Below are 14223 nucleotides of genomic sequence, written 5' to 3'. Positions count from 1 at the left end.
GCAAAATAATAAGGTATTTAACGAAACAAAAACATTTAAGAAACTTCGTAAAATTTCCTGCATTATATAGACTTTTTAAATTCTCTTGCGGATGTGGACATCGCTGGCTGTGCCCAGCATGTCTTACCCGTCCCTAATTGCCCCTTGAAAAGGTGGTGCTGAGCGACTTTCTTGAACCGCTGCAGCCCACCAGCTGTGGATTGACCCTCAATGCCCATCAGGCGAGAATTCCGGCATTGTGACCCAGCCACTGTGGATATATCACAGTGATATATTTCCAAACCAGGACGGAGAGTGGCTTGGAGGGGAACTTGCAGGAAGTGGTGTTCCTATGTGTTATGTCCATTTAGCGATTAGGGAGGATCTCCCTGCCCCACAATATTTGGTAAAGGTTAAATAATGTTAAGTATTTTCACAACTTCAAATTCCATTATTAGATGTGGCCTTCCAAGTTGATCATCGACCATTGGGATGGGAGGTGCGAGAGTAATGTGTTTGTTGAATTATTGAGACACTTGAGAGTATTTTTCTCATAGGACAAAGAGAAAGGAAATCAATCCTGTAGAAAACAGAACTTGGGGATGCTGAGTGTGAAGTGGTTTAAATGTCCATAGAATCTTTGAAATAAAAGGACTTGGGGATTAAAAAAAAACTAGCCCTGCTTTGAATGACTGGCCAAGTGATGGTGTTTGGTGGAAAATCCCCAATCTGTTCTTTCAGTTTCTGTGGGAGCCTGGTCTGCATGTGTTGTGGTTTGTTTTGACTGTTTGTGTCTATTGTGAATGTTTGACTGAGTTTCAAAAGTAGCTTTGCAGGTGGTTGTATACACAGTTTGATTCACAGTTTTCAGAATTTGTAAAGAACTATCCATTTGTGATATGGCTTCTGAATGGATGTTTATTTTCAGAATTCAATGTCCACTTGAGGGAATTTAGCGTTTTTTCAAGGGGTCTGTAGATTCCCTTGCAGTATAAAGATTGCATATTTGAGAGATAGCTATGTTAGGTTGTCAGAACACTTTTATCAAGTACATTTCAACCAAATACTACTGCTGTTACATGGCTCCAAAGGTTTGCCCATGTTGGATACTGATTGAAGAACTATCGAGGATACATGGGAGATATGGAATATACAAAGGAAATGCAGATCAGAGATTCCCATCTAGTGGGATCCCCAACACAATTCCACCTGCACAATAAATGCAACTGCCATCTTAGCAGCAATGAGTAGCCAATCAGGAAATGATAGAAGAGTTATGGTAAACATAGTCGAGGTAGTTTTTTTTAGATTAGATTAGTGTGGAAACAGGCCCTTTGGCCCAACAAGTCCACACCGCCCCGCCGAAGCGCAACCCACCCATACCCCTACATCTACCCCTTACCAAACGCTACGGACAATTTAGCATGGCCAATTCACCTGCCCTGCACATCTTTGGACTGTGGGAGGAAACCGGAGCACCCGGAGGAAACCCACGCAGACACGGGGAGAATGTGCAAACTCCACACAGTCAGTCGCCTGAGGCGGGAATTGAACCCGGGTCTCTGGCGCTGTGAGGCAGCAGTGCTAACCAGTTGTGCCCTTGCCAAGAAAAACTCAGTTTATCCCCTTCTCCACCTTTTCCATGTCAACAGAATTGGGACAGAAATGGTGACTACAGTGACTAATGAAAAGTTATGAACAATGTGAAGGAAAGTAGCAACATTGCAACAAGCAGGATTGAAAGCGAAGTTTAAAAAAAAGTTGTGGTCCCTCTACAGACTCTCCCCTCCATCTCTCTGTAAAGTTGACTATCTGTGCAATCCTCTAAGATCTTTGCAGTCCTCCAGTTCCAATATTTTAGGTTGGGGATGGGATTTTTTCTCTCAGAGGTTGAGAGACTTTAGAACTCTGCCTCAGAAACAATACTCTCTCTAATTTTTTTTCTTTGTTTGGGCTGACTTCCAAAACTGAAATCTTTACATTGGAAGGCCATCACACCAACCACCTCAGAGACACTTGGCTTAGAGGAACATTGCTCAGAGGTTGAATATTTCTAAGGCAGTGATGCATAAGTTGTTGCTAGGCAGAGATATTGAGGGTTACTAGGGATAGATGGGAATGTGAAATTTGAAACATAAATAGGTCAGCCAGGATCCTTTTGATTAGGGGAGCAGGTTTGAGGACCCAAATGGCTACTTCTGCACCTAACTCATATGTTCATTTATGCCTTCTTGTGTATCCTCTCTTCCTTTGCCTCACCATTACCAGCTATGCAATCAGCTGTATAAACACTACAATTCCTTCCACAATCTCTTCACCTCCCTCTCCTCTTTGAAATTATTATTTAAAATATACATTTGGCGTTTCAACACAGGTCCTAAAGTTCCTTAAAATAAAAGCAAAATCAGCAGATGTTGTAATTCTGAAATAAAAACAGAAGGTCCTGGGAAAACTCCTCTGGTCTGGTAGCATCTGTGGAGAAAGAAATATGGATAACGTCCCAAGTCCAATATGTCTTTTTGCATCTTAAACCTTACCCATAATATTCCTTCCATGGTTTAGTGAAGCACTTTGACACTGTCTAAAAGAAAGTTGTAGTTGATGGTTAGGTATTGCAAAATTACATTCTTCAGGCTGAAGATATGAATGAGAAAGTAAAGTGAAAGGAATATGGAAATGTTTAAAGCTGTACAAAATATGGAATGAGTTTAGATGGTGTATCGGCATTTCATTTCAATTGCTGAGTTTTTGACCTTTTTATAAGAAAGGAATTGAATGACACAGAGGGTTTGATTGGTACAGAATCTTTCAATGTCAAAGGTCAGGATTCAAGATCCCCTGGAAAATAATGAAATGTAATCAAAAATAACTTTGTCTAACTTTAAACAACTTCCAACAAGGATGTGCCCCCAGCACAATAATTTGACAGATTTTGTACTAACTTAGCTCACTCTCTCACCCACTCAGGTCTCAATAAGAGCTAATATCAAAGACTTAAGAATTCACAGTGATCAAATGAGAAATGCTTAAAGGTGGGAGGAGCAAGAGAATGGTTCTGACAAAGGGTCCCCGGATCCAATCTCTGATTTCTCTCCACAGATGTGGCCAGACCTGCTGAGCTTTTCCAGCAATTTCTGCTTTTGTTTCTGATTTCCAACATCTGCAGTTCTTCAGTTTTCTTTTCCATTGCTCAGCAACTGGTTGGCCAGATTAGCCTCTTCTTACTTAATGTTAATTTTCTACTTTCCAGCAATTGAGGGAGTGCAGCGTAGGTTCACGAGGTCAATTCCTGGAATGGCAGGATTGCCTTACACGGAAAGACTGAAGCGACTGGGCTTGTATACCCTTGAGTTTAGAAGACTGAGAGGGGATCTGATTGAAACGTATAGGCTTATGAAAGGACTGGACACTCTGGCAGGAGGGAACATATTTCCGTTGATGGGGGAGTGCCGAACCAGAGGACACAACTTAAAAATACGGGGTAGACCATTTAGGACAGAGATGAGGAGAAACTACTTCACCCAGAGAGTGGTGGCTGTGTGGAATGCTCTGCCCCAGAGGGCAGTGGAGGCCCAGTCTCTGGATTCTTTTAAGAAAGAATTGGATAGAGCTCTTAAAGATAGTGGAGTCAAGGGGTATGGAGATAAGGCTGGAACAGGATACTAATTAGGAATGATCAGCCATGATCATATTGAATGGCGGTGCAGGCTCGAAGGGCAGAATGGCCTACTCCTGCATCTATTGTCTATTGTCTATTGTCTATTGTCAATGACATTGTCACATTAATGGGCACAAAAATAAAAATGAAATATCATAATTAAATGTAAAACAAAGAGTTATACCCAGCACCAAGGTAGAGGGTTGCAGTTGTTGGAGGCCAATTATCTCTGTCTCAGGACTTCCTCAGGACAGTGCACTAAACCCAATCATCAATAGCTGTGACATGAGAACATTGGAATTGGGGATTTTCATTAATGTTTGCAGTATTCAGTTCCATTTTGAACTTCTGAAACAGTGTGATCAGCTGATAAGTGGCAAGTAACATTGGCACCACACAAATACAGGCAATGACCATCTCCGACAAGAAGAACCGAACCACCTCTCTTTGGCATTCAATAACCTCAGCATCACTGAAACCTCACTATCAACATCCTGGGAGTTGCCATTATCAGTAACTGAACTAGACCAGCCATATAAATGCAATGGCCACAATGGCAGGTCAGAAATTGAGTATTTTATGGTGGTGGCTTCTGATGTCTGACCACCATCTACAGGACACAAGCCAGGAGTGTGATGGAATATTTTGCATTTGTCTGGACGTGTGCAGCTCCAACAACATTCATCTAGGAGAAAGTGACCCTCATGATTGGCACCACATGCACCAACTCCCTCTGCTACAAGTTTACAGTGGCAACAGAATAGACCAACTACATGGTGCACTGCAATAACCTTCTCCCTTATATTCCCTCAGAGCCCCTGCAAATCCCCCTTCGACCTTTCTGCAAGATCAACAGATGGACTCCCAGGACTGAATTTATTCCAGATCTCTGACTGACTCCGACACGCAGCTCCGAGACCTGATGGAGCAGACCCCTGCAGGTGAGTTGGCAGCTCCCTGACTGACAATATGCTATTTCCCCTGCCTGCAGCTGACCGTACAGCAGTGACCACTGCCCACTTCCCCGGACTGTGATACGTCCGCTGACCATAGAGCAGTGACCACTGCCCACTCCCCTGGACTGTGACACATCCACTGACCGTACAGCAGTGACCACTGCCCACTCCCCCGGACTGTGATACATCCGCTGACCATAGAGCAGTGACCACTGCCCACTTCCCCGGACTGTGATACATCCGCTGACCATAGAGCAGTGACCACTGCCCACTCCCCTGGACTGTGACACATCCACTGACTGTACAGCAGTGACCACTGCCCACTTCCCCAGTCTGTGACACATCCACTGACCGTACAGCCGTGACCACTGCCCACTCCCCCGGTCTGTGACACATCCACTGACCGTACAGCCGTGACCACTGCCCACTCCCCCGGACGGTGACACATCCACTGACCGTACAGCAGTGACCACTGCCCACTCCCCCAGACTGTGATACATCCACTGACCATACAGCAGTGACCACTGCCCACTCCCCCAGACTGTGACACATCCACTGACCATACAGCAGTGACCACTGCCCACTCCCCCGGACTGTGACACATCCACTGACCATACAGCAGTGACCACTGCCCACTCCCCCGGACTGTGACACATCCACTGACCATACAGCAGTGACCACTGCCTACTCCCCCGGACTGTGACACATCCGCTGACCATAGAGCAGTGACCACTGCCCACTCCCCCAGTCTGTGACACATCCGCTGACCATAGAGCAGTGACCACTGCCCACTCCCCCGTCTGTGACACATCCATTGACCGTACAGCAGTGACCACTGCCCACTCCCCCAGACTGTGACATATCTGCTGACTGTGAGCTGATTGATTGTGGCCAAGTCCCTGGATTGTATGTGGACTCTTCCAGTGACGGACACTACTGGGACTCACTGACTGACAGCAGTACCTCCTGTTGGGGATCAGGTGTAGCCACCACCCCCTTTCGGACATGGCCGATTAGTTGAATAAGTGGGCAGTGTGTTTGCTGCACAGGCAGGTGTTAGATTGATGTCTCAATGAATGGAACTGTCGTCCCCACCGCACTCACCAGGCAGATCCACAATGACCCACTGTCTCTGTGTCTGTCTGTCTCTCTGGCTGTCTATATGCTAAGCAGTATTTCAATCCAGCAGCACAGAGAGTCTTCAGACTCTGCCGGAAGCATCAAGACACTAGCAGGCATCACTCTGTGTGACTGGGCCACAACAATGCAGGGCACTGTGAACATCCAGATAGACACTAAATGAATAAGCACAATGATAGGGTGTAGGCCTGGGAGCAGCCTGGTCCACTCTGGGAGCTGGGTCTATATGTGCAAAGTGATTGTATTGCAGCCTTTCAGTGTTAGTTGTTGGTGAATGTTACAATGCAAGTCTGCCCTTCCTGAGTGACCTGGAAGTGATCAGAAAGGTGTAATGATGGTCATCAGGGTTGGATGGCAATGTCTGTGAACAGGGTGCATGCAGCTGGTGCTCATGGATTGTGTGCTGAGATGCAGTTTGATCTTCTACAGCATGGAGTTCATTCAGACCAAGTGGGAATTCACATGGGGTGCACTCCATATCGGGTTTTCTCAACATCCAGCTTGTTCGGAGCATTTGGTCAGACAGGAATCCATGTCCCACGAATTTATTAAAGAAGCTAAAAATATTTGTGTGCCATTTCTTTTAAATGTGTCCATAAATTGACTGGTGAAAATAATTAATTCTCCAAAAGATATGTCCTAATTAAACACAAAAGTTCTATTTATAATAATGTATTTGTTCAATTAGATGTTCCATGTGAAACTAATGCACTCAAGTAATTTTGAGTTATGATCCAAACGAAATGCCATAGATATGAAGTATCAGTTAGCAGCTGATGAAGTAAGTTAATCTGTCTCTGAGGTCAACTTCATTCCCTGCTGGCTATTCTTAACAACAGTCCATACTTTATTTTAGCATTGGCTAAATCTTACATGGAAGCTGTGTGGGGCTCACACAAGGTACAGTAAGGTCTTTACTTTATCCTGCTGTATATATTCTAAACTGTATTCTAATAAGTTTTAACAGAGAGTTTAAATTTGTCCTTTTCAATATCTGCAGGTAATTACTTGTCAATTTTAATGAAAGGTTAAGCATGACTGAGAGCTGTCAAAACCAGAGCACACCAGCTAAAGTTTGAAAAACCATCTTTTTCTTTATTTTATCTGTTTGTGTAACCACAGCACAATTTCAGTCTCAGCAGATTCCTTGAACTGCAACATTTGGAGATTTAGACGAGTTAGACATCAGAATAAATCTACAATTGGATTTCATGTATTTTTCCATACATTTTATTGCATCTGTCATGTTTAATTTACTGCATTAAAAATATGGCTAGATATGTAAGACACGTGAAATCATATTCAGTGATAAAGTAATTTGTGGTGGTCAGTGAAAATGTTACTTTAATTTTGATTCTTTTTATTTTAATCTAAGTAGTTTAAGAATTTCAAATGCATTTAAATAAATACATTGTTCAAATTTGTTGAGGGCTATAGCACAAAGGAGACATTTAAAACATGTTGAATCATTGGTTTTTAGTAATTCTGACGTGGAATTGTCTTGAATTGACTGAAAGAATGAATTCTCAGTGGAAGAAACTGTGCAATGATGAATAACATGGAGAAATGGACTCTAGCTGTCAAAGTTCTTGCGTTTCAGTACATAGTGTTCACCTGCCTCTTAGTCAGAGCTTCAGGATTTCAGTCCCATGCAAGTTGTGTTCACCATAGAAGGAAATGTTCATGATTCTGTTTGACAGGTTAATAATAAGCCTGTTAATCCTTCAAAAACAAATCCCCAAAGGGGAAATGGACGATGTGAAAGAAACAAATGTAGACACTTACTGAAACACTGCATTCTGATCATATGAAATAAGTGCTGGAATTTGCTTAATAGCCTTTAAACTGATTTTTAATACTGAAATAACTAATCCAAATACATATGACTTTAAGACAAAAGATGGTGAGGTAATAATATTTTGTTCCCTTAAGCTAAACCTATGATGACCTGGTTCAGAGCTGAGCATGCATTGAGACAATATAAAACATTGAGATTACAGTTATAAACAGTCTTACTAATTTTGACTTGGGGACCAAATGTACTATTTCCAAATCTGTGAATGGTACGAAATTAAGTGAGAATGTGTGAGGAAGATAGAAAGTGGCTTCAGGAAAGTTTGGTTAGGCTGAGGAAATGGCAAGGATCATGGCAGACAAAATGTGATATGAAACAATGTGAGGTTCTTCACTGGGTAAGAGAAACCAATGTGCAGAGCATTTCTTAAAAAGTAAGAGGTTACAAAGTGTTGGTATTACAAAGGGACCTCGGTGTCCTTGTCGATAACTCTCCAAAGGCTAATATGCAGGTGCAGCAAGCTATTAGGAAGGATAATGGCATTTTAATCTTCATTGCAAGAGGACTTGAGTACAGGAGTAATAAAATTTTGCTTCAATTGTAGAGAAGCTTGATTAGATTACACCTGGAGTACTCAACCGCAGTTTTGATTTTCTTGTCTCAGGAAAAATGTTATCGCCACAGAGGGAGTACAACAAAGGTTCACCAGACCTGTTTATGGATGGTAGGTCTGTCCTATGAAGAGAGATTGGGATAATGGGCCTGTATTCTCAAAATTTTTAAAGATCAGAGATTATCTCATTGAGACTTACAAAATACTTAAAAGGGATAGACAGGATCAACACAACTAAGATATTTCCCCTGGTTGGAGAGTCTAAGATCAGGAGGCACAATTTAAAAATGGTAGAGATACCACTTAGGTCCAAGATAAGGAGAAATTATTTTTCTCAAAGAGTTGTGAACCTTTGGAATTCTTTACCACAGAAAACTGTGGCAGCTCCGTCTTTGAGCATGTTTAAGGTTGAGATTGATAGATTTCAGCAGTGTACAGGGTTATGAGGCATGTAATAGGCAGTAAAGTCTGCGACCAGCTGTGCTCATATATTGAATGAGGAACAGGCTCGTTGGGCTGAAAGACCTCCTCCCATGTACCTTCAGCTCCCAAATGGCAAGATGCAGACCTTAATCAGAATATCTGAGGGAAAAACAGAAGGGCAGGATTTTTAAAATTGTATAACATTGAAAAAAGATCAAGACATATGCCAAATCGCTGATAAAGTTGAAAAGAATAGATGGTTAATAAAGTAAATCAATTACTAGTGAAAATATAATCAAAGTTTTAACAGCTGTAGCTTAAAGGAGGAAGTGTAACAGGAAAGGATTTGGAAGATTTTGATAATGGGAGCTAAAATCAAGTTGCTTTCACACCCTGTCATAGGGCAACCTTGATAAAAAAAAGCTTTCATCAATGAATGAACAAAGAAATGAATAACATGAATGAAGTGAGGTTGGAGCGCATAGCTGGGCGGGAAGGTAAGTGATTAGTATTTGAGTGGGTGTGTTCTAGACCCCAGGTCCTACTTTCGTAGGGCCTCCCCCCCACCCTCCTCCTCTAACCTAACTTTAAAGTCCACAGGTTATTGACTCAGTGTTCTTGTTTTTGGAGACAGTGTACAGTCATGGCAGCACAGGCGGTGGAATGTTCCTCCTGCAGGATGTTTGAGGTAGGGGTGACCACCGATACTCCTGCCGACTTCGTGTGCAGGAAATGCAGTCAGATCCTGATCCTCACCGAACGAGTTAGGGAACTGGAACTGGAACTGGATGAGCTGAGGATTATTAGAGAGGCTGAGAGGGTGATCGATAGAAGCTACAGGGACATAGTTACGCCAGAGAACAGAGGTAGCTGGGTAACAGTTAGAGGTGGGAAGGGGAAGAAACAGGCAGTGCAGGGTTCCCCTGTAGTCGTTCCCCTAAAAAATAAGTATGCAGCTTTGGAAACTGTTGGGGGGGACAGCCTTGCAGGTGTAAGCTGCAGTGAAGGGGTCTGTGGCTCTGAGATTCAGAAGGGAAAGGGGGAGAAGAAGAGAGCGCTAGTTATAGGGGACTCTCTAGTTAGAGGGACGGACAGGCGGTTCTGTGGACATGGGCGAGACTCTCGGATGGTTTGTTGCCTCCCGGGTGCTAGGGTCCGAGACGTCTCGGACCGTGTCTTCAGAATCCTTAAGGGGGAGGGTGTGCAGCCAGAAGTCGTGGTACACATTGGCACCAACGACATAGGTAGGAAGAGGGGCGGGGAGGTCATTCAAGAGCTCAAGGAGTTAGGCTGGAAGCTAAAAGCTAGGACAGACAGAGTCGTCATCTCTGGGTTGTTGCCGGTGCCACGTGACAGAGAGGCAAAGAATAGGGAGAGAGTGCAGTTGAACACGTGGCTGCAAGGATGGTGTAGGAGGGAGGGCTTCAGATATTTGGACAATTGGACTGCATTCTGGGGAAGGTGGGACCTGTATAAACAGGACGGGTTGCACCTGAACCAGAAGGGCACCAATATCCTGGGGGGTAGGTTTGCTAGCACTCTTCGGGGGGGTTTAAACTAATTTGGCAGGGGGATGGGATCCGGACTTGTAGTCCAGCAAGTAAGCTAGCTGTGTGTCAGGATGTCCAAGACTGTAGGGAGGCTGTGGAGAAGGTAGCACTGACAGGGACTACTTACGGACACAGAGATGGGCTCAAGTGCGTATACTTCAATGCAAGGAGTATCAGAAATAAGGTGGGTGAACTTAAGGCATGGATCGGTACCTGGGACTACGATGTTGTAGCCATCACGGAAACATGGATAGATGAGGGACAGGAATGGCTGTTGGAGGTTCCTGGTTACAGATGTTTCAGTAAGATTAGGGAGGGTGGTAAAAAAGGAGGGGGGGTGGCATTGCTAATTAGAAATGGTATAACGGCTGCAGAAAGGAAGTTTGAGGGCGATCTGCCTCTGGAGGTAGTATGGGCTGAAGTCAGAAATAGGAAAGGTGCAGTCACCTTGTTGGGTGTTTATTATAGGCCCCCCAATAGCAGCAAAGATGTGGAGAAACAGATTGGGAAACAGATTTTGGAAAGGTGCAGAAGCCACAGGGTCGTAGTCATGGGCGACTTCAACTTCCCAAATATTGATTGGAAGCTCTTTAGATCAAGTAGATTGGATGGGGCGGTGTTTGTGCAGTGTGTCCAGGAAGCTTTTCTAACGCAGTATGTAGATTGTCCAACCAGAGGGGAGGCCATATTGGATTTGGTACTCGGTAACGAACCGGGACAAGTGGTGGGCTTGTTAGTGGGTGAACATTTTGGTGATGGCGACCACAATTCTGTCACTTTCACCTTGGTTATGGAGAGGGATAGGTGCACACAACAAGGAAGTTTTTACAATTGGGGGAAGGGAAATTACGATGCTGTAAGACAGGATTTGAGGAGCATACGTTGGGAGCATAGGCTGTCAGGGAAGGATGTGGTGGAAATGTGGGACTTTTTCAAGGAGCAGATACGACGTGTCCTTGATATGTATGTACCGATCAGGCAGGAAAGAAATGGTCGTGTGAGGGAGCCTTGGTTGACGAGGGAGGTTGAATGTCTAGTAAAGAGGAAGAAGGAGGCTTACATAAGGTTGAGGAAACAAGGTTCAGACAGAGCAGTGGAGGGATACAGGATAGCCAGAAGGGACCTGAAGAAAGGGATTAGGAGAGCTAAGAGAGGGCATGAAAAATCCCTGGCGGATAGGATCAAGGATAACCCCAAGGCATTCTATGCGTATGTGAGAAACCTGAGAATGACGAGAACGAGGGTAGGTCCGATCAAGGACAGTGGTGGGAGACTGTGTATTGAGTCGGAAGAGATAGGAGAGGTCTTGAACAAGTACTTCTCTTCAGTATTTACGAACGAGAGGGACTGTATTGTTGAAGAGGAGAGTGTGAAACGGACTGATAAGCTAGAAGAGATATCTGTTAGGAAGGAAGATGTGTTGGACATTTTGAACAACTTGAGGATAGACAAGTCCCCCGGGCCTGACGGGATATATCCTAGGATTATGTGGGAAGCAAGAGAGGAAATTGCAGTACCGTTGGCAATGATCTTCTCGTCTTCACTGGCAACGGGGGTGGTACCAGGGGACTGGAGAGTAGCGAATGTTGTGCCCCTGTTCAAAAAAGGGAATAGGGATAACCCCGGGAATTACAGGCCAGTTAGTCTTACTTCTGTGGTAGGCAAAGTAATGGAAAGGGTACTGAGGGATAGGATTTACGAGTATCTGGAACGGCACTGCTTGATTAGGGACAGCCAGCACGGATTTGTGAAGGGTAGGTCTTGCCTTACAAGTCTTATTGAATTCTTCGAGGAGGTGACCAAGCATGTGGATGAGGGTAGAGCAGTGGATGTAGTGTACATGGATTTTAGTAAGGCATTTGATAAGGTTCCCCATGGTAGGCTTATGCGGAAAGTCAGGAGGCATGGGATAGAGGGAAATTTGGCCAATTGGATAGAAAACTGGCTAACCGGTCGAAGTCAGAGAGTGGTGGTAGATGGTAAATATTCAGCATGGAGTCCAGTTACAAGTGGAGTTCCGCAGGGATCAGTTCTGGGCCCTCTGCTGTTTGTAATTTTTATTAATGACTTAGATGAGGGAGTCGAAGGGTGGGTCAGTAAATTTGCAGATGATACAAAGATAGGTGGAGTTGTGGACAGTGAGGAGGGCTGTTGTCAGCTGCAGAGGGACTTAGATATGATGCAGAGCTGGGCTGAGGAGTGGCAGATGGAGTTCAACCCTGCCAAGTGTGAAGTTGTCCATTTTGGAAGAACAAATAAGAATGCGGAATACAGGGTTAATGGTAGGGTTCTTGGTCAGGTGGAGGAACAGAGGGATCTTGGGGTCTATGTACATAGATCTTTGAAGGTTGCCACTCAGGTGGATAGAGTTTGTAAGAAGGCCTATGGAGTATTATCGTTCATTAGCAGAGGGATTGAATTCAAGAGTCGTGAGGTGATGTTGCAGCTGTACAGGACTTTGGTTAGGCCACATTTGGAGTACTGTGTGCAGTTCTGGTCGCCTCACTTTAGGAAAGATGTGGAAGCTTTGGAGAGGGTGCAGAGAAGATTTACCAGGATGTTGCCTGGAATGGAGAGTAGGTCATACGAGGATAGGTTGAGAGTTCTCGGCCTTTTCTCGTTGGAACGGCGAAGGATGAGGGGTGACTTGATAGAGGTTTATAAGATGATCAGAGGAATAGATAGAGTAGACAGTCAGAAACTTTTTCCCCGGGTACAACAGAGTGTTACAAGGGGACATAAATTTAAGGTGAAGGGTGGAAGGTATAGGGGAGATGTCAGGGGTGGGTTCTTCACCCAGAGAGTGGTGGGGGCATGGAATGCGCTGCCCGTGGGAGTGGTAGAGTCAGATTCATTGGCGACCTTTAAGCGGCATTTGGATAGGTACATGGATGGGTGCTTAATCTAGGATAGAAGTTCGGCACAACATCGTGGGCCGAAGGGCCTGTTCTGTGCTGTATTGTTCTATGTTCTATGTTCTATCAATGAAAATAAAATTAATAAAACCTGATTCAATTATGACCTTCTTTACCCTTGTATCTAGTCTGTTTACCTCTGCACTAATACCTGCTAATATTGGAATTTAGGTAGCACTTGAACCCCCAGGTTGATATAATGTGATTCTATTGTTATTTATTACGCTATTTCCCTGTAATACACTTATATTGTGACAAAATTGAGTCATTTGACAAGGTGACAAAGGCAGTGGAGGAGGGTAGTGCTGTAAATGTTATATATTTGGATTTTCAGAAAGCAATTGCTACAGTGCCACATTGTAAAGTTGGTTAGCAAATTGGAAATGTTTAGGATAGCTGGCTCTTTGATAGCATAGGTTAGAAGTTGTCTGAAAGAAAGAAAACAGAGGATAGGACATTTCTGAGATCAATCTGGGACCCTTGCTTTTTCTGTTTTATATAAATAATTTGGAGATGGCTGTTGAGGACAACATTTCTAAATTTGTAGATGATACTAAGCTAGTGAGAATAATGAATTGTGAGAATGACTGTACAGCTTCAGACAGACATTGACAAGTTGGTCAAATGGGCAAACCCCTGGCAGAAGAATTTCACTGCAGAGAAATTTGAAGTAATGCATTTTGGTAGAACAAACATGGAGAGACAATACAGGCCCAATGGTACAACTCTGAGGGGAGTACAGGAGCAGAGGGACCTCAGGGTTCAAGTGCATAATTCTCTGAAGTTGGCTAGGCAAGTTGAAACAGTTGTTCAGAAGGCCTATAGGATCCTTGGGTTTATAAATAGAAGCATTGAGTACAAAAGCAAAAAAGTGATGAAAGATTTCTGCAAATCATCGGTCAGACCACATTTGCATCATTGTGTTCAGTTCTGGGCTCCTTATTTAAGAAAGGATGTTAAAGTCCCAGTGAGAGTTCAAAGGAGATTTACTAGAATGATGCCAATAATGAGAGATTTTTGATGTAAGGAAAGATTAGAGAAATTGGGCTTATTCTCCTTGAAGCAGAGAAGACGAAGATGAAACTTTATTGAGGTGTTCAAAGCTTTGAAATTTTTTAACAGGGTAAAGAAGGATACACTGTCTTTACTGGAGAAAGTGAGGACTGCAGATGCTGGAGATCAGAGCTGAAAATG

At 43.8% G+C, this 14223-nt stretch overlaps 1 protein-coding gene across 1 annotated transcript in view; it reads left to right on the top strand.

Moving 5' to 3' along the window:
• The first annotated feature begins 6584 nt into the window (after window positions 1-6584).
• Window positions 6585-14223, top strand: part of sync (syncoilin, intermediate filament protein) — a 61971-nt gene continuing 54332 nt past the window's right edge. Inside the window, exon 1 of the mRNA XM_072547894.1 lies at window positions 6585-6633. Coding sequence (XP_072403995.1) covers window positions 6607-6633 — 27 coding nt within the window. The 5' untranslated portion in view covers window positions 6585-6606. The remainder of the gene's footprint in view (window positions 6634-14223) is intronic.

Source organism: Chiloscyllium punctatum, chromosome 27 (assembly GCF_047496795.1).
Source record: "Chiloscyllium punctatum isolate Juve2018m chromosome 27, sChiPun1.3, whole genome shotgun sequence".
In the NCBI taxonomy this organism is placed as follows: domain Eukaryota; kingdom Metazoa; phylum Chordata; class Chondrichthyes; order Orectolobiformes; family Hemiscylliidae; genus Chiloscyllium; species Chiloscyllium punctatum.
The sequence above is the reverse complement of the archived record's forward strand: the minus strand, read 5'-3'. Positions and strand labels throughout refer to the sequence as shown.